General features: G+C 32.7%; 4 protein-coding genes and 1 long non-coding RNA gene across 7 annotated transcripts; 3 read left to right on the plus strand and 2 right to left on the minus strand.

Annotated features, from left to right (window-relative positions):
- The first annotated feature begins 610 nt into the window (after nucleotides 1-610).
- On the plus strand, nucleotides 611-2,225 carry LOC143209425 (uncharacterized). Its single transcript, XR_013009083.1, has 3 exons — nucleotides 611-1,158; nucleotides 1,772-1,862; nucleotides 1,937-2,225. It is a non-coding gene; the product is annotated as an uncharacterized LOC143209425 (long non-coding RNA).
- Nucleotides 2,226-2,994: 769 nt separating this feature from the next.
- Nucleotides 2,995-4,252, plus strand: LOC143209884 (nuclear nucleic acid-binding protein C1D). The gene is made up of 3 exons (XM_076426162.1): nucleotides 2,995-3,311; nucleotides 3,386-3,646; nucleotides 3,763-4,252. Exons 2-3 carry the CDS (start codon nucleotides 3,433-3,435, stop codon nucleotides 3,981-3,983), a joined length of 435 nt encoding a protein of 144 aa, XP_076282277.1. The 5' UTR covers nucleotides 2,995-3,311; nucleotides 3,386-3,432; the 3' UTR covers nucleotides 3,984-4,252.
- A 1,560-nt stretch (nucleotides 4,253-5,812) lies between these two features.
- On the plus strand, nucleotides 5,813-14,308 carry Papss (3'-phosphoadenosine 5'-phosphosulfate synthase). The gene is made up of 6 exons (XM_076426131.1): nucleotides 5,813-6,213; nucleotides 6,635-7,438; nucleotides 7,528-7,962; nucleotides 8,039-8,248; nucleotides 8,352-8,634; nucleotides 8,759-14,308. Exons 1-6 carry the CDS (start codon nucleotides 6,169-6,171, stop codon nucleotides 8,851-8,853), a joined length of 1,872 nt encoding a protein of 623 aa, XP_076282246.1. The 5' UTR covers nucleotides 5,813-6,168; the 3' UTR covers nucleotides 8,854-14,308.
- LOC143209863 (uncharacterized) lies at nucleotides 10,534-15,843 on the minus strand. The gene is made up of 3 exons (XM_076426119.1): nucleotides 15,015-15,843; nucleotides 10,888-14,912; nucleotides 10,534-10,827 (listed from the first exon to the last, which is right to left on the minus strand). The coding sequence occupies exons 2-3, from the start codon at nucleotides 14,836-14,838 to the stop codon at nucleotides 10,534-10,536; spliced, it is 4,245 nt and encodes a 1,414-aa protein (XP_076282234.1). The 5' UTR covers nucleotides 14,839-14,912; nucleotides 15,015-15,843.
- A 516-nt stretch (nucleotides 15,844-16,359) lies between these two features.
- Nucleotides 16,360-21,028, minus strand: Inos (Inositol-3-phosphate synthase). 3 transcript variants are annotated; one of them, XM_076426135.1, is made up of 8 exons: nucleotides 20,881-21,028; nucleotides 20,536-20,791; nucleotides 19,096-19,268; nucleotides 18,735-19,002; nucleotides 18,392-18,646; nucleotides 18,078-18,320; nucleotides 17,897-18,005; nucleotides 16,360-17,698 (listed from the first exon to the last, which is right to left on the minus strand). In XM_076426135.1, the coding sequence occupies exons 2-8, from the start codon at nucleotides 20,650-20,652 to the stop codon at nucleotides 17,319-17,321; spliced, it is 1,545 nt and encodes a 514-aa protein (XP_076282250.1). In that variant the 5' UTR covers nucleotides 20,653-20,791; nucleotides 20,881-21,028; the 3' UTR covers nucleotides 16,360-17,318. The 3 variants fall into 3 exon arrangements, with proteins under 3 accessions (XP_076282250.1, XP_076282248.1, XP_076282251.1); XM_076426133.1 differs by having other exon boundaries at nucleotides 20,866-21,020; XM_076426136.1 differs by lacking the exons at nucleotides 20,536-20,791; nucleotides 20,881-21,028 and adding an exon at nucleotides 19,339-19,481.
- Between the last annotated feature and the right edge of the window lie 4,599 nt (nucleotides 21,029-25,627).

Consider the following 25,627-nt stretch of genomic DNA (forward strand, 5'->3'; position numbering starts at 1 on the left):
AGACACAACTAACGTAACAATATAAATGTGGTCAACTGAAGACTTTGATGTATGTATATACATAAAATCGGCAATTTTATGTTTTCCGATTTGTTTAAAAATCGATTTTGCAACCAAAAATTTTGAAAAAAATCTCAGTAGTGTATGCTATTCGGTAGAATATTCATGAATTTTTTCATAATTTTCTGTTGAACATGACGTGACTAAAATAAATTTGGTTGGATACTTCTGACCATCTTTTCCGGCTATACCTTAAGAATCAACGAAACCATTATTTAAAAAATACAAAATATATTTCTTTTTACATCGTTAAAACCGATTTTTCAAAAAAAATTAGGCCTAATTTCTCTTCGATATCTCTTTTAGATCAAAAGTTATAGCAAAATGTGCGTCGCGCCGCGTGCTGTGCCCGAGATTCAAATGCGCGCCGTCTCCAGATTCCGACTTTTCGCCTCATGCTTCCGAAACTTCGGCAACGTGAAAATTGGTGAAAATCGAAGGAACGCGTCGCCGACGCGTTCGGTCGAGCAGGTAGTCACACGGACATGGTAGAGGTACGTTTGTTGTGTAGCGCGCGTGCAATCGAACATGCACCAACACGGGCAAGCGCGGTCGACACCGCTCACGGATACGACGATACGTCAGGGAAGGGGAAACTGCCGTTCAGTTTTCAGCAGTTTTCAGTTATTCTCTCAACTCTCAACAGTTCTCAAGTTCTCGTTCGCTTAGCTCGGTCGTAATATCTGTGGTTGTCAGGAGGACGCCGCCGCATGTCACATTGTACTTTCACTTTCGAGATATTGTCGTTTAAAGTTTTGATCACTAATGCTTTGACAAGGACATTGGTTATAAATTGTATTATTTTTTCGAGCCTTTTGTATTGATTTTCGTTACGTTTTTTCTGGTAAATACCTAATCCTACACTATAAAGTTCAATAAATGCATAAACTGAAATTTTTTGAAATTGTGACATGCAGCGTTTTTCTTGACACAATCACAGATATATTTACATAGCTTCGCTCTGTGGTTACACGTTACACTCGCGAGTGCGGTCTGCGTTGCGGCATTTGACTATTTGACTATTTATTAGATTGACTTGCTTGGATTATGTGATTACTTGGATTACGTGCACTACGTGGAAGGAAGGAAGAACGGAAGGTATTTGTACATATTTATATTGGTTAATCGGTTTCATTTTGCTCAAATGTCTCCCAAAATCTTCGCGTGAAAAAGCGTGAGAACGCTTGTCGGCACACCACGCGACAGTGCCATTTGCCATCACGTATGAGGTGCTACGGGGCGAGTATGTTCACTTCAATGTAGAGTCCAAAATAGTAAATTGTTTGTTTCTTTATCACTTTATCACTCTCTTTTCATTATCATTATTATCATTTATCACTTTAAACAAATCCAACACAATTCAGCTTTGGCCCATTCAGATTAGAATTAGCTTAGCAATATTCTAAATCGGCAAAATGATGGCTTAAACCAATTCAGTAAGGCAAGTATTTAATCTTCTTCACTTGCTTCTCATCATCGAATTTTTTTATTTCTGGTAGTACATTCTTTTGTTTGTAGTTCAACTTAATCGATTTTTTATAAATATCATTGCAATATTTGAATCAGTTAGGTATATTAGTTGATGAAAAACGTCAGAAGACCTTTTGTAATTGTAGCACCAGAAATTAGAAAATTCGTTGAGATGAGCAATAAGCGAAGAAGATTAAATACTCACCTTTACTCACTGTGTAATTGAAAATCTAATTTACAGAACAGAGGATAAATATAATGTGCTATCCAGGGAAGGAGTAGAAGGAAGCTGCGGCAACCGGGGAAGAGGAAGACCTCTAATTTTTCGCGTGGTACGTATATCTAATTATGCCATTCAACACACATGCATATATTGTACATTACTGATTTTCTTTGTATTTTTTAGGTATCCCACCTATGCCAGAACGTGCTACGGGCCACAAGTTTCGGGAAGCAGAGGCAACAACGTGTAATAATCACAATATACAGGGTGTTCCGTTTAAATACGAACACCTAAATATCTCTTCAGGTTATTGTGATGCAAAAAATATTTGTTACGTAATGCGCATGGTGTCAATGGACCAAATATCTGGCACACCGTGCACGTTACGTAACAAATATTTTTTGCATCACAATAACCTGAAGAGATATTTAGGTGTTCGTCCAATAATAAAGCATAGTAATAATAAAAAATTATAATATTTATTATATATATATATATATATCCCTTGTGTCATTGTCCATGTGTCTTTACCAACTCCCTGCGGCGTATTAAAAAATAAGAAAAAGTAAATTTTCTTTTCCCTTATACGACACTTTGTCTTTTTTTGCATGGGGACATTTTAATCTTAGCTTCCATCTCTTGCAATGGATGCAGAGAATTTTTATTTTGCACAAATTATTTTTTTTTTCGTTTTCTCTCGTTGCATATGACTGAATATTCATTCAAAAATCAGTATTGTCGGTAAAAAGGAAAACTGCTACATATTTGTACAATAGAAATCTACTTTATCGACATCTGCCACATTAGTGCGATCTGCCCTTACCGACGGCGCTGCCCTGTATAACGGCATTCGCCGCATTAATCAGTGCGACCGTGCTGCCATCTTGCGGGGAAGCGGAATCCAGGATAGAGTGGCGTTCCAGCTGGACTGCAGAAAGCTGCATTCCGCGTGGACTGGTTCCAGGTGGAGTCTACCTGTAATCGTTTTCGTCACTCCCCGTGGAGTCTGTTGTGCTATCAGGGTGTGTGCCAGCGTGTCCATATTGGAGGCAGATGAGTCGTAATTCTCTGGCCGCCGCCAGACGGCGCATGGTACCTGGGGAACCATGCGCCGTCTGGCGGCGGCCAGAGAATTACGACTCATCTGCCTCAGTTTTTTGGGGGAAGTCGGCACACCTGTATAATGCACCGTGGGTAAGGCGCTTTTTTCGCGCATGCGCGAGTTTCGTCATCTAGGACCGTATCTACGTCCGAAGTTTGTGGGGAACTGTGGCAGCATCGGCGGCGCCCTACGCCCTACGCCGCGCCGCGCCATTGTCACAGTGGGCCGAAAAACGGGAATAAAATATTGCAGCGTTATTTATGGGCTTAGGGTCATAAAAAAGTAGGTCGTTGGATTCGTCTTGACGCCAGCTATAACATAATGAAATTATGCGAAATTAGCGAAGTGGCCAAGGTACCCGGTCTTCGTACATGACTGAGGCCATCTGAGGTTAGAATAGTCGCGCATGCGCGAAAAAAGCGCCTTACCTATACCATCACTGCATTGGACTCCAAGGTTTCAATTTTATGATTCGGCTTATGCATGAGGTTATTTGGTCTCACAAAATCGTTGACCTTCGTATATTGTAGTTTTTTCCGTTCGTGTTAAAATTGAAACAATATTCTGTAAAGTAAACATGGATTTCGATTTTGAAGAACTGTCACACGACAAGGAACTTATTGCAAAAGTAAAACAATTTCGTGATGCAACGTTAAAAATCGAAGACACGATTAAACTCGTTACGAGTGCAGAAACATATGAGAAGCTTTCCAACGTTGATAAAATTAAATATAATCTGTTGATGTCTTACAGTTTAAACAGCATGTTTTGGATGTATTTACGAGCAGAAGGTAAGAGTTTAATGTAAACAGTAGAACAATTATTACAAAAACTAAATTATTATGGTTCGCCTACATTTGTGATTGGTTATTAATTATCGATTGAATGTTTACTTATTATTGATTAGGGATTGATCCATCAAAGCACAAAATAAAATCAGAAAACGATCGTTTAAAGAAATCCATGATGCGTGCAAAACAAATTGAAGAGAGGAATACTCTGATGCCACGTATAAACAAAGATGTTGCACAGAGATTTGTCAGAAATGGATTGTTTGATGTGAAAAACAACAAACGAAAATACAACGAAATTGAGGATAAAACTGAATCAAACTCTTCCAAAACCTGATCCAAATAATAAAATAAACTTTCCGAGGATGATGTACAATGTACAGATATGTGCGTGTATGTGTGATTATGAATGTTTTATGAAGTTGTGTCTGTTATAAATATATACAGAAAATTAACAATTAATTGTTGCAATGAGATAGTAAATAATATTAAATCATTAAAACTTTTAAACTGTGAAATATATTTCTTTCATTCTTCTTTTTACCTAAAGTTTTAAAAAGAACACGAATTAAATGTAATGTAATAAAATGACAACAAATTGTATAATACTTGTGTCCTCTAGGACATTTTTTGTGTATGCTTACATTTACTTTGGAATCTTCCATAACTATATAGTGTCTTGAAACAGTTTGTATCATATACTTCTGTCTTCAATTACTCCCATTATTTTACATTCGTATACATTTATTTTAATATTTGTGTTATATAAATAAAACAATGGAAGCTAAGTATCCCGATATTACAACAAAAGAAAATTCTGAAGCAATGGACACTTTTTGTAGTGAAACTGAAAATAATGTTTGCTCTTCTAAGTTTACTGTTTCAATTATGGATTGGTAAGTTTTATTATACAATTTATACAAAATTTGATCTCCATTTCAAGAAACAAGTATTTCTTATGTATTTCACATTGAAAGAAAGTACAACTTCGACCTTAAAAACATATGTTTAACTTAATTCAAATGTGTACCTTTTCATAGGATGAACAATTTAAAGATACAAGAAAATGTAGAATCTCATGGAAAACAAGATGGATATCTTGCAGGAAATATTGATAATGTTATTGAGACACTTAATGTGGTACTTGTAAAACCACTCTCTTCAGATGCTCTTCTGTATCTTGGAACATCATTATTTTTAAATTGTACAAATCTTTCAAACTCTGATAGAAAATATGTATTGCTGGGTTATATTGATGATATATTTGGGTCAATTGAAGAACCTATGTATTCCATAAATATAAAATCTGATGTGTATAGTACATTGGATATTAATACTGAAGTATATTATTTTCCAAATAATCCAAGTACTTTACATATGTATGTTGAACTTACAATTGATAAAATTTCCAATAATAAGAAATACCAAATTAGAAAAAAACATATATGAATTTGTGTCTAATAACTAATATATAAACTGCGGATTTTGTGCATTTATGGGAAAAATGAGTAGGTGCCATTTAAAACAGTGAAAAAGTTACAATGATTTAATAATGCCAATCTAATGTTTTCAGCTTGTTAAAATGATTAAAGTAAGAATTAAATATCTATCTGGCTCCAGTCTCTTGCAAATGGGCAGCAGACAATTTTTATTTTGCATAAAAATCCGCATTCTACTAAGTAATAACTTTATCGTTTCTCATAACGCTTTGGTTTATGCTTCAACTATATTGAGATTTTCATATTCTATTTTTTATATAATTTTTATACCAATGTGAATGTATAAAAAAAATAAACGATTGTTTCATACAAAAATATCTTGACAGATTTATTTCATTACACATCGTAAATAGAATAATTAAATGAATTTAATTCGAATTTTTAAAAATATAAGTATCCGAGTATAACTGTAAAAAAGAAGAAAGTTGTTGTCCTTGAGCGTAAGATAAATATACAATTTTATTATTTAATTTGTAATGTAATTTATATTTTTCATGTCATAAATATAATTAATACATGTACAGATGACAGTTTCTTAACATAATTTTAAAATAGTTTTACATCAGTATACTGATGTAATAGACTATAGTATATTTATATACTGATTTTTGTACAGCTGACTCAGGAGCAGCATATTCGATTACATATATGTATTCACATATATTGTAACATTGTAACCGCGATGTGCCGTCTGTTGATGCGCTAGTATCTATCTATGCACTTACATGTATATGTAACTACACGCACGTATAGAAACCATCCGTAGTGTACCGTTAGTGCATCTCGAAGGTGTGGATTGTTGACACAATATAATTAATATCAAAGTACTCAATATTTTTTCTTAATGTCGATCGCTCAAAGCCGTGTACATGCCATAACGTATTCAGGATATGTTCTTTGACGTTTGAAAGCTAATTATATATTATATTCCTTAAATACAAGAGATCATAAGTTTTGATCTCGTTCGAACATTTGCCACATACACAGCAGTGTATATGCAAACTACGTGGCCAAAGCACAATTATGTCAAACGAAATTGTTGAAGGACCAAATAAACGAATAATGGTGGTACGTATTAAGAAAAACAGATATTCTACTGATATTTTGCTATCTTCGTTGTTAACTAATATTTAATCAAATTAAATATTTCAAGATATAACATATTATTGAAATACACTGACATATGCATATATATGTGATAAGTACACTTATTGTTTAGAATGTTCAATATACAATTTTACGAATTAGGATTTAAGATTTTAAAAAAATGTTGTATAAACATTAATAATTAAACTATTGTTTATTAATATTATAGAAATCATAAAAAAGTATATATTTTTTAATTAATAAACAATTCGATAAAAATTTTTTTGATTCAATATCACTACTCTTCTAATGTTTTATGTTATTCTCATAGAAATCTCAGAAAAAAATCTCTGATAAATACAAAAGTTTATGTATCTATCTATTTTTTATACATATTTTTTAGACATGCTCCAATGTATCGGAGCAGGCACACCATGTATCAAGAGCTAAACGTGGACAAGCAGTTGGAAGTATCAGAGGCTTTCGTGGATGTACAGTATGGTTAACAGGACTTTCTGGTGCAGGGAAAACCTCTATAGCTTTTCAAGTCGAAGCTATTTTAGTTAACCATGGGATTGCTGCTTATGGACTTGATGGAGATAATGTAAGAAGTGGTTTAAACTGCAACCTTGGTTTCAGCAAAGAAGACAGAAAAGAAAATATAAGAAGAGTCGCAGAAGTAGCTAAATTGTTTGCCGATAGCGGTCAAATATGTTTATGCAGTTTTGTGTCCCCGTTCGAAGAAGATAGACAAATGGCAAGAGAAATTCATAAAATGTCGGATCTTCCATTCTTCGAAGTTTTTGTTGACACACCCCTCAATGTGTGCGAAGCTAGGGATACAAAAGGATTATATAAAAAGGCACGCCAAGGAGCTATTAAAGGCTTCACTGGAATAGATCAAATGTACGAGAGACCAGTAAATCCTGATTTGATAGTAACTACTGAAAATTGTACCCCAGAAGAATCCGCTGCAACAGTCATTGATTTTCTGGAGAAACAATGTATTATTCCAGTTCTTCAAAAATCCACAGTACCCATAAAGGAATTGTTCGTTCCAGAATCACGAATAGTGTCTGTTAAAGCAGAAGCTTCTACACTTCAAAGTTTAGAAATTAGTAAAATAGATGTACAATGGCTCCAAGTTTTAGCTGAAGGTTGGGCTGCTCCCCTCACAGGTTTCATGAGAGAAGATCAATATCTTCAGGTATATACGAATTTGTTGGATAAAATATTTAATAACAATGTAGAAATGTGTTAGAAATGCTAGGTATATCATAATGATTATATTTTCAGACTCAACACTTAAAGTGTCTTGTAGAAGATAAGAAGGAAATTAATCAATCTGTCCCAATAGTTCTTGCGATAAGCACAGAAGACAAGGAACGTTTGGATGGACATTCAGCTTTTACACTGAAATATAAAAATAAGGCTCTTGGAATATTACGCAGACCAGAATTCTATTTTCACAGAAAAGAAGAGAGATGCGGATGGCAATTTGGTACTAATAATCTGGCCCATCCATATGTTAAAATGATTTATGAATCTGGAGATTGGTTGGTGGGAGGCGACATAGAGGTGTTCAAAAGAATTAGATGGCACGACGGCTTGGATAAATATAGACTTACACCGAATGAAATTAGAGCAAAATGTAAAAAAATGAAAGCCGATGCTGTGTTTGCGTTTCAACTTCGAAATCCTATTCACAATGGCCATGCATTATTAATGCAAGTATGTTGATTTACTGTTTAGTATATGTTCCCATAATAAATTGTTACATGTAGTTGTTTTGATTTTCTACTTGTAGGACACAAAAATACGTTTATTAGAAGAAAGAGGATTTAAAAATCCTGTATTGCTTTTACACCCACTCGGTGGATGGACTAAAGACGACGATGTACCATTGCATACAAGAATTCTTCAGCATGAAGCTATACTTAGCGAATGTGTATTGGATGCTAATTCAACATTATTAGCAATTTTTCCAAGCCCAATGATGTATGCTGGACCAATTGAGGTGAAATCCTAATAATTCTCAGTTATACATAAATTGTTTCATAAACGTTCTAATAATAATACTTTTGTTATCTTTTAACGTTGTTATGTTTGTTCGATGTTAGGTACAATGGCATGCAAAAGCTAGAATGAATGCAGGCGCTAATTTTTATATTGTTGGAAGAGATCCAGCTGGTATACCCCATCCTGATAAGAATTCAGTTCCCGATGGAAATCTTTACGATCCAACTCATGGAGCTCGAGTTCTTTCAATGGCTCGTGGTTTACAAAATTTAGAAATAATACCATTCAAGGTTGCAGCATATGATATAAAATATAAGAAAATGTCATTCTTCGATGCAGCGCGAAAGGAAGATTTCGATTTTATATCAGGAACAAAAATGCGCGGTATGTTTACATACATATTAAATGGGTAATGAACTTTCCATATTCCACCTACTCTATCAATTCTGCAATAATCATATGCCAAAAATTGAATACGGCAGTTATATAATGCAGTGCTCTTTTATAGGATTAGCGAAAGCAGGTGAAAATCCACCTGATGGATTTATGTCACCCAAAGCATGGCTTGTATTAGCACAATACTATCAGAGTCTAGAAAAATGAAAAGTAACTAGAAGAATTAGAGAAAAATTAATTACTTTTAAAAACACATTTGGGATAAAATTAATTTTACAACCGTTATAGGATAATAAGTACGAAGTTATTTTAAACTGATGCAACTTTTAATAATCCTACATATTTTGTATATTTGTACATTATTCGTGTATAGCACAATGATTTCGATATTTATCTCTGCAGTAGATAAAATTGTGTATACACTCATTGTACGGTTACTCGTTAATTTTTATTTCATATAAATACAAAATCTAATTGTATTTTCCATACATATTTTATATGAATATACATAGCCTCAATATAGGACTTATTACTGCGTATGCATTTGAAAAATGTATATTTTCTTAATATCTATAAATCATGTATGATTTTTATACACAGTCAACAAGTTTCTAATATATACAGCAAAGATCTTGGAAATATTTCGTAGAGTATCAAATAGAAAAATCTGACATTCCAATTTCTTTTTATTGCCACAATAAAATACAACTGTTTTACAGACAAAAATTGAATAATATGAGAAAATAAATAAAAATTAAAATATTCAATTGCGTTGAAATAGAAGGGAAACGAAAATGTTAAAATGTGTAACTTATTGTAGTTTGTTGTAAATGGAAAATGTTCCTGTCATTTAAAATTTACATACTTTTATATATATATATATATAATATTCTAAGAGTTATTTTAATAAGTGACAAATTCTTAAATCAAATATCTGTAAAAATTTCGAATTGTATAGAAATTAATTTCAAAATATTTACTAATTTTATATAATTATAAGTATTTTTAAATTATTATTAACATGAATATTTCTATTTCACTGTTACATAAAGAAATATACAGTAATGCTAACAAAAAGTTATCTGTAAATGATGCTTGAATCGGTATTTGAGCATCCACTTTGTAATATATAAAATTCTCTAATGTATCATTAACATAGAAAGTCCAAATTAAATTGTATGTTATATGAACAATATATTACATATAAGAAAACATTGAAAATACCAAAACTGTGATTCATTTTTTTAGTTCACTACAATTTCCAAGTATAAAATGCAGAAATGTAAGTATTGTCTATGCTTTAACCCACATATGAAATGAAAAATTAAAAAAAAATAAACAGAGCTATCTAATTTCAGAAAACGAATGAGTATAAAATACGAACAACATATTTTATAAATAAATGTAGTTTATGAATAATGTCAATTTTTATTAATGCCATGAATTTGCATCATCAAGTAAAATATTTGTTCATTTTTTATAGATTTGTACAAAATACTTTATTTATTGTAGTTTAATTATTTTTATTTATCATTTATGATTAAACCGAGAATTATATACTGAAAAGAACTGAGATAAAATTATTCTACTACTATTTTTACAATCTTAAATTCACTTTAATATGAATAATCATAAAAAATTTCTGCTTCAATAGCAGAAAAAGTATCTTAACATTTTCGGTACATATACTTAAATATCCGTAGCAATTGAAAGCTACATACGCTTGAAGGAAATATATACTTTTTAGAATATCTGTAATTCGAGTTACAGGAATGTGATTTAGCCCCTACTTCTTGACCCCAATTAAAAAGTTTTTTAGATTTTAATTACTATAATAAAAGTTCATTTTTTTACACAGAATCGCAAATTTGAAATGCGACGTTCAATTCAATTATTATACATAATTGATGCTGTAGCTAAATTAACCTCGGTATTCGCGTCGGATAAATCAGGTAAAGATAGCATAACTGGGATCACTTGTATTTTTCCTGAATCATCTTCCTGTTGCAAATGAACTACAGCACCTGATTGCAATATTTCATTTGTCATAATTTCGTCTGTCATTATTTCTGCAGATTCAATATTGTCTGCAGTTACTTCTTCTGTATAAACAGTAGTATCTTCCATGTGCATTATTACTTCTGCTGCATCTGAATCTTCTCTGGATGTTTCTTCATACTCCTAATAAAAAGTAATACACATAAATTCAAAGGAAATTAGTTATTTCAAAAAAGTATTTACCTGTTCATACACTTGTTCATATTCTTCTGTTATTTCTTCTTCTTCGAATTTAATTAACTGTTCTTCTTTAAAATCTTGATCTGTCTGTTCCTCGTACTCTCCTTCAGCAACTTGAGATTCTGCGTTAGTTACACCTTCTTGTTCCTGATCGGAACAAGAAGAATCTTCTTCGATTTTCGGTTTAATATTCCGACCAGGTACTATTCTTTTAAATCCTGATCCTCCTAAACTTTCGTGTCGTCTTTCATGCTTGTTTTTATCACCTAAGTATTTGAAACGTTGTCTACATACGCTGCAAGAGTATGGTCGTTCATTCGTATGTGTTCTTTCGTGACACACAAGAGCGCTAACTTGTTTACATCTCCATGGACAGTATTTACATTGCAAAGGCCTTTCGTCACTATGTCTATTCTGATGATGTTTAATCAACTGTATTTTAGTCTTTAAATTAAATCCACAAATTTCACAGGAATATGGTCTTTCTTCAGAATGAGATATCATATGTGTTTTCAACCTGAGCTGATTCACAAACCTCTTCGGACAGTGTGGACAAGGTAAAGTTCCTTCTAGTCTGTTATGAATTACCATCATATGGTGTTTTAATCTCACTTCAGAAGTAAACGTCAACTCACAGTCTAAACATTTCATAGGATCTTTCTCCATATGAGTGTTCTTAATATGTGTCCTTAAAATCATTTCTGTTTTGAATGTTTTGCTACAGTGATAACACGACACTCGCTTCTTTTCTGGTGTCCCATCCGAATCATCCTTCACAACGCCAGGAAGAGATTCGTTGTGTATATGAGACATATGCCATTCTAATGATCTAGTTGAAATCATTGATCTATTACATATGTGACAAGTGTATTGTCTCCCATCTTTATGAACCCGATTTCTATGTATAACAAGCATCGAGTGGTTTGGAAATTTTTCACCGCACACTTGACACGAGCATTCTTTTAGTCCCCTGCTGTCAGTTTTTTCATGAACTCTCATATGCAACCTCAAACCATCGCGTCTATTAAAACCAACCCCACAGGTATCGCATCTATATTGACGCTGATCTTCATGAATTCGTACATGTTGTTTCAAAGTGGAACTATTTTTAAACATTTTATCGCAGTGCGGACACTGAATAGTATATGCCTTGTGTGTGTGCATGTGCTTTGAGAGACTATAAAATGGCACTAACTTGTGACAAACTGGACATTCACGTTTATTGCCTACTGGCTGGTGTTTGCGTATTCTATGATGTCTAAGACTTGCAGGATTTTTAAAATCTGCTCCACAATCTTCGCATAAATAAGCTCTTAATGTTGTGTGCACAGACTTCAAATGAAAGCTAAGCTTTTGTTTAAAAGCGAACTTTTTAGGACATTTCGGACATTGAAATATCTTTTCCCAACTCATATGCTGTGTCTTTACGTGTTGATCTAATGTTCCTTGATGTTTAAATTTTTCACCGCACACATCGCATAATTGTCCGTACATACTATCACAATGTTTCTGTTCGTGTTGCCGCTTTTTTCCTTTCGAGTCCAACATCATGTCGCAATATTTACACAACTTTTTTTTTATACAGATTACATTGTGATTCCTTTTCGCTTTGTTCGTTGGAAACTCCTCCATACAATCTTCACAGTAGTGCATTATTTTATAATCATGCATTTTTAAATGTTCCTCTAGCACATCTTTAGAAGCGAAAGTGTCTGGACAATAATCACACTCTAGATAATGCTCTTCTGGAATATAATCTGCGGGCTGACTTTCATCTATTAAATCGGGTAAGTTGTTTTTTAATACAGCATTATTCCTATCTTCGTACAAAGAGATTATGTCTTCGTCTTTTAGCCTTGTAACAACAATTTTACGTTGTTTCAGATATTCTTGAAAGTCTTGCAAATTTTTTTCCTTCTCTCCTAGAATTCTAGTTAACTTCTCAATATTTCCTTCTGTGTAAGAATCGTCGAGTTCTTTCTGAAGAAATTCTTTCTTTTTCTTTGCTTCCTCCCACTTCAGCTTAAGCTTCGCCAAACTTGACAAATATTCTTCGGTATTTAGATAAGTCTTTTCATTAGTGGATTTCTCTTTTATAGATTCTGCATTCCCTGAACTGTCATTGTCGTTTTTTATAGTGCTTGCGTTACTGTCATTATTATCTTTATCAAACTGTACATTTACTATTGAATCACTGTCACCACATGTCGAGGACTTTCTATTCTCCTGAGTTTCATTGCGTTTTACAAAACGAGTTTGTGTTTCTTCAAGTTTTGAAGGATGTGTAATATTAGCATGACCTAATACTTTTTCTCGTTTTTTCTTATACTCTTCTATTTGCTCCTCGATGATCTGTTCTCTTATTTCAGACTTTTTTGTCCGCTCTGGAAATAGATCCTTTTCTTTTGTGGCCAATGTTTCGTACCGCTTAAAGATTTTTTCCATAGGTTTGATATCAAAATTTTTCTTCCCTATCGGTTTCTCTTCTTTTTTCTCCGATGGTTTCTCCATTTTTTTAACTTTGACCAATAATAGTTCATTTGGTTTGGAACCTTTAACAGTAACATACATGATCCCATCTTCCTGATTGCTATTAATGCTTAAAGGATTGTTTAAATCCAATTTTTGTACTTTAACGTCTTTATAAGTTCCACCTTTGTCAGAGACATTAGATTGACAAACATTTTCATCTATTTCTTCGCTGGGTTCTTTCTTTGATTGTAATAAAAGTCTCCTTTTTAATATGTTTGGCTGTTTTGAAGATTCTTTTGTACTTTCACTGTTACACACAGTTTCAGATTTAGATATGCTATATGGTTCAGTAGTACAATTACTACCTTCTGTACTCTTCTCTAGTTTGATGTACACATTCGACGATGTATCATATTTATATGTTGTTTGATTAAAATCTGTTGTTTTATTATCCGAGACAGAGTTATTATCACAAATAAAGACTGGTTGTAAACACTTCTTCAGAATACTATCTTTTTGCTGAATATTTTTTTTTCTTGTACCTGTCGTCTGAACATTAATTTCATCATCCGAATCTAAAGCATCAGAACTATCAGGTTGAAAAGGTGGATCATCTGGATCAAACTCTTCTATGGACTCGTTATCGTCACTGTTATGCGAAATTGTCATATCTTCAAAAATTTTTACCGTAACAGTGTTATCCGATTCATTAGTAATATCTATGGTTTCAATTTTTTTTGAATATTTTTGTTCTTCCTTCGTCGAAGAAGTTATTACATTTTGTGCAGTCATTTGTTCATTGTGTTTCTTACCAGAATATGGATCAATTATACTGCGTTCTTTGCAACTTTCTATCTTGGTCTCTGACCTTTCAATATCTACTGTCGATGATTGTATTTTGTTCATTTCTGCATTCTTTGCTGCTGTCTCTGCCAGAGAATTATGGATAGATTTTAATTTCACTTCTGCTTTCTTAATTTGCATAAAAAACTTATAACTCATTTTTAAGTCACAAATACAATCCATACACATTTGAGTTGACAAACTGTCGTATGGATTTATTTCTTCTAAGTGTTTCAGTTGTTGACTCAACCTCATTTGAATGCCTTTTTCGCTAAAAATGTCGACCAATGGAAGTTTTAAACCAGCGCAAGTCCTGCAATATTTCTTTAATTCCTGTTTTGTTTGCTCCGATATGCATACCTTTTTTTGTGCAGATATCTTATTGTGGAAAGAAATTTTTGTAAACTCTGTTAAACTGCTAGCATCGTGAGCCAATAATTTTACCCGTGGTGTTATCTTTTTTAATTCGTTTATATCTTTAACTTGACCAAATGTTTCTTTATTTGGTACCAACGAAGATTTGTTTGATTTATAAACTGCTTTTACATCAGTTGACGTACTATCATCTATATGTTGAAGACTATCTACTTTTACTTCACTGTAGTTGTGATCTCTGTTATTTACTTCAATGTGCTGCATTTTTAATCCAGTAACTTAAATTCTTCGCATTGTATACTTAATATATATTTGTAAAGTATCCTAATGTCTATGACCTAAATAAAAGAAAATATAATATTAAATATAAACGAGGTATGTGAGAACTAATAAAATAAACAATTTACATAGAATATTACGAGTAATAATGATTTATTTACCTTATCATATAGTATAAAAGAAAATTACTCCTTGTAATGCTGGTTGTGCATGTTGCGTTTATAATACTTCTCACTCTTTTTCAATATTGCTTCTATATCAAACTATTACATGCATTACATGCCATTAATAAAAGTTCAATGGTTCACGAAAAAACTGATAGAAATCAGGTATCTTTGATGGTTTACACTATTGTTATTGCATTAGAGTTGCAGTTATTACTTCAATATCACTGATATTTTCAAGCTTCTGAAGTTCACGTTTCTGTTCGTAAAATGAAAAATACCTTCGATTTCTTCCTTCAGAGGTGATAGAACATTTTTATTCTCTTCATAAGATAAACATGAAATTATGTTCTCATAAACGCAGGTATTCATTTTTCATCCGAAATTGAGGTTAAGTAGATTTAATCGTGAGCTTTACACGTTCTTGCACTCAAACTTGACGTAGACGTAATCGATGCGTATCACGCCAATTTTTGAATTCATTAATTTTACCTTGCTATACTCGTAACTTGAAAGAGTAATAACATTATTCAAAAGTTTTTCCAAACTCTCGCTAATATAATTTCTTCCTAACGATATCCAGATGGCGCGGTTCAATGGCGCCTGTGGCGTATGTTATTTTCGACCTACGCAACGGGCATTCTACACTGTCGAAATTCATGACTAGCTTTCAATAGTCATAGAATATTTTAACACGGAACACTGTAACAGTAGACATTATAAAGATTCGTCATAGATTACAGCCTGAGAGATGTAACTTTCGCAATGTAAGACAATTAATCTGCACGCACTTTGAAATAGGAATTTGTGCCACGTTCAACTGTCGTCTACTGAAATTCCTTTACTGTACCCGTGACGTTGCTTACGTTCATAATGGCTGCGTTCGTATTCCCGAAACTGAACATAACGAATACAAAAAATATATTGTACTTTTTATAATAAATCGTTCAGTATTTCAAAATAAAACATAATTCGGAAAGTAAAATATATTTTACGTTTGTATTTGTGTAAATCAGTGTAAATGTTATTTTTTCTGTCTTGTAACATTGGTACGCATGCGCGCGTGTATACGATTACAGTTCTTACCCGCGAAAATTTTGATTTTAAAAAGTAATTGAAGTTTCTTTGTAATTTTCAGTAGGAATCATTATGTTCTTGTATTAAAATATTAAATTAGCAAAAATCTTTCCACTTCTTTTGTCAGCGTGACAGTAGTAATACTGTCAAACAAAATGGATAATACAAACTTTCTCTCTAAGTCACTATGTACATTATAACTCTAAGTTTATTTTTGTTTAATCTATTACAATGTATGGATTATAAAACATACCAGTACAGGCAATTTTATCTTTTATAAATTCGATTTCTTTTATTTATAAGACATAACACATAGTGAAACAATAAGGGTATTTTATCACAAATTTACATTAACGTTATTTTCACACATTGCGCTATTTCACAGAATCACAAATCTTTGGATTATAAGATCTCCATTTGATGAAGACTATATGGAAAATTTGTGGCAAATAAAACGTTTAGGTGAAAATCTTATGTGTAGTGTTAACATATTTTGCTTATCTGTATTTAAATTTCATATTTATCCAAAAATAGTGACTTTTAGTTATTTGAAACATATATTCAAAAAATATAAGTATGTATTGTAAAAATATACTTTTTCTATGTTTAACAGTTTTAAAAACATACATCAGATTCAACTATTGTAGGCTTTGAAATTCATTAGAAACATCACTTTTACACTCTCTCATATATAAAGTACGATTATTTGTAAATCAAATTCATATTTTTTCAATTATTATTCTAGTTCATACGGAACTTATCAACAATTGTCACATACAGAAGTTTCTGTGACCAAAAACCAACCAAAGTCGTCAGTATCGTCAAAATCTTATTCAAACAAGAAAATGTTATATATACACGATACTGATATTTATGTGCATGTCTATTTAACATCTGTTGAATATTATCAAGACCATTACCAATATTAGATGTATTGGTATTTCAAGAATTGTACCAACTAATTGTTTATTTGTAATTTTTAATTGAGAATGACCTCCTGAATATATTGGTGAAGTTGTATGGTTTTATCGCGAAACGATCTACAAAAATACTGTCTATAAAAAATTGCACGGAAAAAAATAATCTGTAATAAAACTATCTCGAAACACTGAATGTTTTTGCCGGTTCCTTAAATTATTGTTCGATAATACTGTTTGTTCATTTTGCCTTTTTTTGAAAACAATAATACCCTTACTTTTAAAGATACAATTTGTTTTCTTGATTTTATATTGACGTTTTGAAATTAATTTTGTGTTCAAGTAACATGTTATTTTCAGGAGGTAATGCAAGACATGCTCTCAATAGATTTTCAATCGCAGCCCGTTGTCTAGATAACGCGTTTACCACTGGTGTTCCTCGAGGCACTAATGGTGCTTTGCAAAGATACGATAGTATAGAGAGCACGCTGTGAAATCCAGTAAATTCTTCGTTCGAATTCGCTACTTTGAAAGTGATACGTGAACAAATTTCTGCCAGAAGAACCAGATCTAAAATTATTGGACTAGCCAATAAAGAATCCTCGCATGTATTGTGTACCACAATCGTATTGTGTCCTCCAAGTAGTATTTCCGATGTGTATTCATCCATTGCACGTTTACTATCACCTAATAACAGAGTATATATTCACTGTAATATCCTTAAAATTTTTTGTACTTACAAAATATGTATGTAATTAAGTTTATCTTTAAAATGAATTCATAAATTAAAACAATACAAGTCTTAGTACCTTTTTTTTATGGTGTGATAAATTTTTTATATTATACAAAGCAATCTTAGATATTTGTGTATTTTTGTATACATACCAACATATGGAACATATTTGATAACAACACAATGGTCTGGCTTTTCTCCAGGTTGGTAAAGGATTTTATTTGATTGTACCATATCATCCACTACGTTGCTTTTCGAAATCTAAATAAAAGATTACATTAAAAAATCGTACAAGAGTGATACACATTTAATAACAGTTTTCATGTAAACTACCTCTTTTGATCTAAACTGCTGGGGAGCAGATAAATTATATCCATCATTATTTCCAAGATGATTGTAACTGACAATTGATACTGGTTTAATACCAGCTGATACTAGAAAATCTACAAGTACAGACTTCAATTTTGTTTGTCCAGATTTAAAATCATCACCACTGATAAATGTTTTATGCTTTTCAGCTAATTCCACTGCTCCAGGTACAAAAGTATTTTGTGGAGAACCATTTATATATGTACACTATAATAACGGATAATGCAGATTATATCCATATTATTCTAAACCTATACTACTAAAGTTATATTACTTACACCTTCTAAAATTGTTGCAACAGCAAATACTGTACTTGGACTAACTTCAGAATGATTATCTTTAATTGCTTTCAATAAATTTTCAGCTGTATCATTTACGCCTGGTATTATTTCAGAAAATCTTTCAGTATTAGCTGTCCACAATACAATTACTTGATCCAAGTTCTTTGAACTCTTAAACTCTGCAATATCTTTTCTAATTAATTCCAAATGTTCAAGTTTTGAACCAGAAATAATATTATTTGCTCTTTTCTCCTGAGAATATAAATACATAATGATATGTAATGCAATAAGTAAAAATAACGCAGATATAGTAACAAAAATGAAACAAAAGTAATTTCACCTGATTAGCGGCAATAAAATCAGGGTAGTACATGCTCTTTCTTGGTTTCATGTGCACCATATATGGTTCCAATTGCTTTTGCAAATTGATATCTAAAACTTTTGAACGCTTCATAGCATCACTTATGTTCATGTTTGAAATATCCCAGCCGTCAAGCTCAATATCATCCGGATTTACCATTGGGAGTAACGAAGACATTGGAACATATACATCTTCTTTTATTCCTCTACCCAACTTAACCGTAGATGCTTGAATCAAAGATCCATACCTAAAATTCGCAATAAATATGAACACTTTATGAAAATATTTTAATGTAAACTAATATGAATTAGATATATACACAATAAAATATTATAAATACCAGTTTGCTTTTTGAAGACCATTTTTGGTTTCCCATGAAAGTTTAAGTTTATTTGCTAATAATGCAGCAGTAATAGTGGTACCATTATTTCCACCCCATCCTACTAACATTACTCCAAGCTTTGGAACTTTCAACTGTGTTCTAATCAATAATTGTGTTGACACTGGCTTCGCCTATTAAACGTAAATTTAATTTAAAGTCTATAATTTCTTTCCCTTAGATGTTTAAAATAAATAATATTACGCATAGTAATTGTTAATATTTGTATCCAAGGTTTTTCTGCTAGTACACAGTGTACAATACAGGAACCTTTATTTTTTTTTCAAAAATTGAAAATTTCATTTCCAAAATTAAAATCATAGCGTTTGATCAGCTGTTCATTTTTTATTTTACTTGTTCCTTTCCCCTAAAAAAGAATTTTCAAATACAAAATCGGTAAATTTAATGTTTATATACAATTTTTTTGTTTCTAAAAAAGACCTTCCAACCTTAAATGCATTGGTCAAATTAAATATCAGCATCTTTTCCTAATAAAAAAAATTTTATATTAATAACTATCTTCTTTTATTGTATGTAATATTAATGATTACTGTTTTCTTGTATGATATGATTGCTAAAATATATACATCATATACATTAATCAAATAAAAATATGAAACTAAATAGATAATTAGATAATAAGTTGTCAATAAAAGAGGATAATGTGTAAGTTTATAAAATTATAATTATAACAAGATTTATTTGAGTTTCATTCATTTTATTAACAAATATTTTCTTTTTTTTATCAATAAAAATTCGGCTACAAATTTTCGATTTAAAATTTTACAAAAATTCAAGCATGAAGTGTCATAAAGATAAAGATATAGTTGGAAGTAATAGTAATGAAATTGCATTCGAATAATAAAGTATCAACAACTCTTTCCCGGTGGACTCGCAGTTGAGTATTCAAATATGTCATACATATATATATATATGTTTGGTAAACCAATTCCGACACTCGTGTAAATAGAGAATTATTTCATTCGTTAAAATATGTGTTACTATTTACATATTTCTTATTATAATATGTTATAATAGCAGCATGCGGGATTTATATTTTCCATTTTTCTAGTAACAAAAAATGACTGTATGCCATGCAAAACTATATTTTCCCCAAATAAGAACGGTATCGATTTTGTTTGTAGTTGTCGTATCATTTTTGTTTCTAATTTATTTACTAAATATACACGTGCATACACGGCTAATTTATTGTTAACATAAATTTGGCGGTAAATATAAAGAATAGAAAAGCAGCACGCAATGTTCTTGGTTTCTTATTTTTCTTTTGCGGACTTCTATTTCAAGGTGAAATTTCATAAAAATAGAATGAGAAAAAATGCAATATATATGATAGTATAAAATAAAAGAAAGGAAATATAGTATGTACTTTGTTATGCTTACCGTATATTTCGAATCATCGTCTTCTGTAACGTCCGTCGTTTGGTAGTCGTATTGTGCTTCGATATAATCTTCTGTATATTTCACCTTCGGTGATTCGACGCGAATCTTCAAAGCCATTTCGCTTGATGTCAAAATTTTCGCGTTAATTTTTCGTGACAAAAATAATAATGAATTTTGCGAAAAACTGATGCCACAAAAAAGAAATAAAATACAGCCCTCCTAGGATGCCGGGTTCAAGGATTATAGATTACTGGAACTGGAAACGATGATGGAATCAGTGAAAAATGAACGAACAAATAATTCGTATTATAGACTGTTCAAAAGAATCACTTTAATAGCTTATACGTTTCTCTTCAATGTAACTGCCAAAAGAAGAGACTTGTAAACTAAAATGAACGCAAATAACACTCGAAGGTGAATATCCAAATCGTCGTGTTCACAGCTGAAACGTAAATGTCGAGGAGACGCTCAAGCATGCGCTTTAAATGAAACGGCGCGATAGCCCCTTCCCTTCTGGAACCTATTATATTTGGTTCCTACCCGGTTTTTATCAAGCTATCTAAATAGCATAAACTGAGCATATGCTTCGTTTGCAGCTCTGTCTTCACCGCCTTCCAAACTTTTTCGCGTACTATGCAATATTTTTACACTAAATAGAAAGCATGTGTGTATCTATATTGTATATATTATTATTCAAAATCCGCAGGAGTGGTCTATATATAATTGAATTGGTGGTTGGAGCAACGTTGGATGTGCGATTTCCTTGATCTATTAGCTTTGCACTTTAAATTATTTAAAAATATATCATTATAATAGTAAATTATATTCACATTCAAAATTTTAGTTTCAATAACGGCTTTTTACGTCTGAATTATAAGTGTGTTATAAAAATGTCACAATGTTAATATTAATCAGGAAATTGAACATATACAAGAAGAAAATGTTTAAATACAATTTAAGATTTGAATTATGATCGTTAGCCGGTAAAATGTTCCATTACATCACGTGTAGCTGGAATGCATAGATTGTTTCAATCAATTGGCACTTGCTGACTCTGGAACTTTCGTAATGGGAGAATTATGTTGCCAGACCATTTGTAAGTCGAGCCCCGACAAACGATTATGAACTATAATCTGTTCACAAAGGCCGATTTTATCTACCCCATCGTTTATATGCGAACCATTTTACTTTCATTCTAACATATAGATAATATATATGTTATATACTGTCTACGCGTTTGGTATGTCAGGAGACCACTCCGGCAAAGAATAAAACCGATAACTAATGTATACAAGTATACATATTGATATACATTTACATCATAAAATCAAGCCCGTTATATATACTTCGATAACATAAATATCGCGTGTATAAACATGCATTTATTATATAAACTATATATTAATCCTTCAAATTTATAGGTCGGATGAAAACAAAAACAAACGAACTATAATGATTTGAATTTGTTATTTGAATTGATTATAATGAGATGAATATTATTGCATTTTGTTATTTGTATCGTTTATTATTCGATGAAATTTCAGGCAATGTTAATTGAATGGAATTCAGTTGACAATTTAGTCCATTATTCGCGAAGGGTGATAGTTGAACTTTGTCCAATACATACTTAAACTAAATTGGAGTAGAATTGGTTGTGGGAACATATATATATATAATACGTACAACATAATAACAGTCATCAAAAAGTACGTTTCTTGACTAGTTTGATGCATATTCGTAACATTATCGATAAAAATAATGTGCTACTGCGAATATCTAAAACAAGAGGAAGAGTTTATCAAAGATTGAATTATATTAAAAATAGATTTTTATTTTTGCTGTACATATATACCCAGACAGCCCAGTCTGACCGAGCCAGTGCTGCCAGATGGTTGTGAGATCGCAACCAGGTACTCTCCTACTTTTCCCCTTCCACTATCCTATTCCATCGCTTTAGGATTGAGTGGGGCAAATGGGAGACACGTTGCGCGTGCGCGATGGGGACGCAACGATGACAGATGAGATGACATGACATTTCGCAGGTTTTAGGTTATTGCCGCGTATCGTATCGTACTCGTGTACATATACGTACTTAATGAAATAAATCATATGGTTCGTTCTAAATAGACATTCTTTATTATAAATAAAATTAATTGTAACATGTGAGAGTTTCAGTCGTGAAGCGAAGTATGAATGCTTTCTTTTATATGTACAATTGAAAAAATTTTGGAATCTGTATGTATGTAGTACTGAGTTACATTCCAGTAAAATCAATAAATCATAATATATTTTAACACTGTTAACCCTCATACGCTTCTCAAAAATAGTTGCATAAAAGAGACTGGGATAATAAATTCACTCATTTTTCTTCTACACGATAAATTGACAAATTATGTTTTATTTGTAACGTTATATTTTAAAGAAATACAATAATTACATAGTATGTGAAATAAGTAAATGGGTGAATTTTACGCGGCAATAACCTAAAACCTGCGAAATGTCATGCCATTGTTGCGTCTCCATCGCGCACGCGCAACATCTCCCATTTGCCTCACTCAATCCCTGTCGCACACGCGCAACGTGTCACATATTACTCTGGTCATCAGAGAGGGGGTACCTCATATCGGCGTGATTCCCCTCATCTGGCAGCACTGGACCGAGCCTACCGCCGGACACAGCTAGCAGAGCCCCTGCCCGACAGGTTACGGGCAAACACAATGCTTGGAGCAGCGTTGAGACCAAGACAGGCCGATTTAGCCGGGCCCCTGTGCACAAAATGGCGCGATTTTCACCTGCCGGGGGCTCGAGCTAGTGATGGGCATTATCGACTAAATTCAACTATCGACTAATTACTATTTAGTTACTACCCTGATAACCAAATTCTCGATTTTTGCCTGGGATTCTCCGCGCGTATTAGTAGCTATTTTTGCCGTCTAATAGCGGAGGGCAATAGCAGAAGGCAAATTGAAGGCAGCCAGCCGGCCGAAGCTGAATTTGTTTAAGAGGGCAGTACCGTCGCGTCTACTGATCTGATTGGCTAATATCGTTTTACAGGGCCGCATCGTCGGTGAGGGTAGTTCGCACTGATGTGGCAGATGTCAGCAGCGAAGTAATCGAGCGCACGAGGAAGAAGATCGATCGACACCAATCGATACGATCAGCGTGTCGTTCGGAATAACGCATACGGTCGTGCGCAGGCGCGGCAGCTCCCCACTACGCACAGATGCACATTTTGTGCACATGCAAATTTTACTTATTCTCATATTTATGTTATTTTTCTTAGACTGCGGATCTTTATGCGAAATAAAAATTGTCTGCATAGATTGCAAGAGATGGAAACTATAAAAATTGCATTGCCATACCATTTTCTCTACAGTTCAATTTCAATTCATTACATTTCGAAATTTATTGAAATGTGTTTATGGAAAAAAAGTGTCGTTCGACGGAAAAGAAAATTTATATTTTTTTTATGACTACTATACACTTATTTTAATGTTTAAATATTAATAATTTTAAATTCAGACTACTCAATATCAGAAGGGATAATAAATGAATGAAGTAGGAAATAATAAATATTATATTTTTTCATTTAGTTTGATTATTTTTCTTTATTAGTCAACTATTAGTCAAATTTTTACAAACCTTGACTTGCGCGAACACAGAAGATGATTTGCAGGACAAATCTGATAAACAGGTTCTGGATGATCAGCTTTTCTTCGTAACTCCTCCCGTGAATCGCTCGAGTACAGTGCTGCTCTCACCGCATTTCTTCTTGGTTGAAAATGGTTGAAAAGAGGATTGTCTTATTATACAGACCTGCACAGACCTGGGCGACGCTGGCTCGAAAAATACATGTTGCTGTTGCTGCTTCTCACCAAAGAGGACTGAAGAGGACTAATCCCAACTAATCCTGACTAATCCTCTTTGCTTCTCACCTTCTCTTGCTCAGTAACACTCAATTACACTCAGTAAGACAGTTCCAGTCCCCACGTCATCCACTCCGACAAAGGAGTTGCAGGCTGCAACAGGCTGCAAATGGCTGCAACTTGCAGCAACATGTGTTTTTCGAGCCAGCGTCGCCCAGATCTGTTATATATTCGCCAATCACATCATCACATCAGTACGACTCGACGGTACTGCCCTCTTAAACAAATTCAGCTTCGGCCGGCTGGCTGCCTTCAATTTGCCTTCAATTTGCCTTCAATTTGCCTTCTGCTATTGCCCTCCGCTATTAGACGGCAAAAATAGCTACTAATACGCGCGGAGAATCCCAGGCAAAAATCGAGTTAATCCCACCTTGAGCAACTCGAACAATAGCGCAGCTCGGAACGGGCCAATTCTTAGCTCTAGGTAGGATTATCCCTCGGCAGGCCTGGTTATCAGGGTACATACTATCGAATATTTAGTCGATAGTTTTTAGTCGACTGAAATTTCGTTTTAGTGGTTATACGTCTAGATTGCGGGCTATAGTCTATGCCTACGTATAGATCTCATTTCTCACTCACTCTTACAGCATTGTACTGCAGTGCTCACTCAGTATTATAGGCACAGTAAGAGTAAATTGGGGTAAATATACCAGACAATAATTAAATAATTAATAATAATAAAAATAATTTTTAATAATTCGATATCGCTAATGAGTGAATGTATTTGATAGTAAATCTTATAAAATTTATTCAAAACACCCGCCGTTAAAATTCAACCAATAGCTCGATAGTTTTAAGCGACTGATTCAGTAACTGAATTTAGTCGATAGTTTTCAGTCGTTTACAGGTTATTCTCGTATTTACTCTTATTCTCGATGTTCGCTAGTTAAATGAATAGTAGGACAGTATGGGACAGTACAGAGATATTAAATTTCGTGATTGAATGATTTTGTCTTTATTTAATAATAAATTCATACACTATGTTATAAATATAAATGTACACAATTTATTTATATCGCATATATAGTTTATATTGCATAAATAGCAATAAGATTTTAACATCCAATATGAATTAAAGTATTGAAATATCTATTACATATTTCATTACTTGCATATTTGCACGTCCTGTCATAATTATGTATTTCTAACCTTTTCGTTTCATCGTC

This window comes from Lasioglossum baleicum, chromosome 6 (assembly GCF_051020765.1).
Source record: "Lasioglossum baleicum chromosome 6, iyLasBale1, whole genome shotgun sequence".
Taxonomy (NCBI): domain Eukaryota; kingdom Metazoa; phylum Arthropoda; class Insecta; order Hymenoptera; family Halictidae; genus Lasioglossum; species Lasioglossum baleicum.

Coding starts and splice junctions, on each gene's coding strand:
- Inos (XM_076426135.1), bottom strand. CDS start 20,652: ATGGCTTTGAAGATTCGCGTCGAATCACCGAAGGTGAAATATACAGAA. Junction 19,269..20,535: donor ACGATGATTCGAAATATACG/GTAAGCATAACA, acceptor TACGTTTAATAG/GCGAAGCCAGTGTCAACACA. Junction 18,647..18,734: donor ATTTTATTGCCGCTAATCAG/GTGAAATTACTT, acceptor TTATATTCTCAG/GAGAAAAGAGCAAATAATAT.
- LOC143209863 (XM_076426119.1), bottom strand. CDS start 14,838: ATGCAGCACATTGAAGTAAATAACAGAGATCACAACTACAGTGAAGTA. Junction 10,828..10,887: donor ATGAACAAGTGTATGAACAG/GTAAATACTTTT, acceptor ACTTTTTATTAG/GAGTATGAAGAAACATCCAG.
- LOC143209884 (XM_076426162.1), top strand. CDS start 3,433: ATGGATTTCGATTTTGAAGAACTGTCACACGACAAGGAACTTATTGCA. Junction 3,647..3,762: donor GATGTATTTACGAGCAGAAG/GTAAGAGTTTAA, acceptor ATTATTGATTAG/GGATTGATCCATCAAAGCAC.
- Papss (XM_076426131.1), top strand. CDS start 6,169: ATGTCAAACGAAATTGTTGAAGGACCAAATAAACGAATAATGGTG. Junction 6,214..6,634: donor CAAATAAACGAATAATGGTG/GTACGTATTAAG, acceptor CATATTTTTTAG/ACATGCTCCAATGTATCGGA. Junction 8,249..8,351: donor TGTATGCTGGACCAATTGAG/GTGAAATCCTAA, acceptor GTTCGATGTTAG/GTACAATGGCATGCAAAAGC.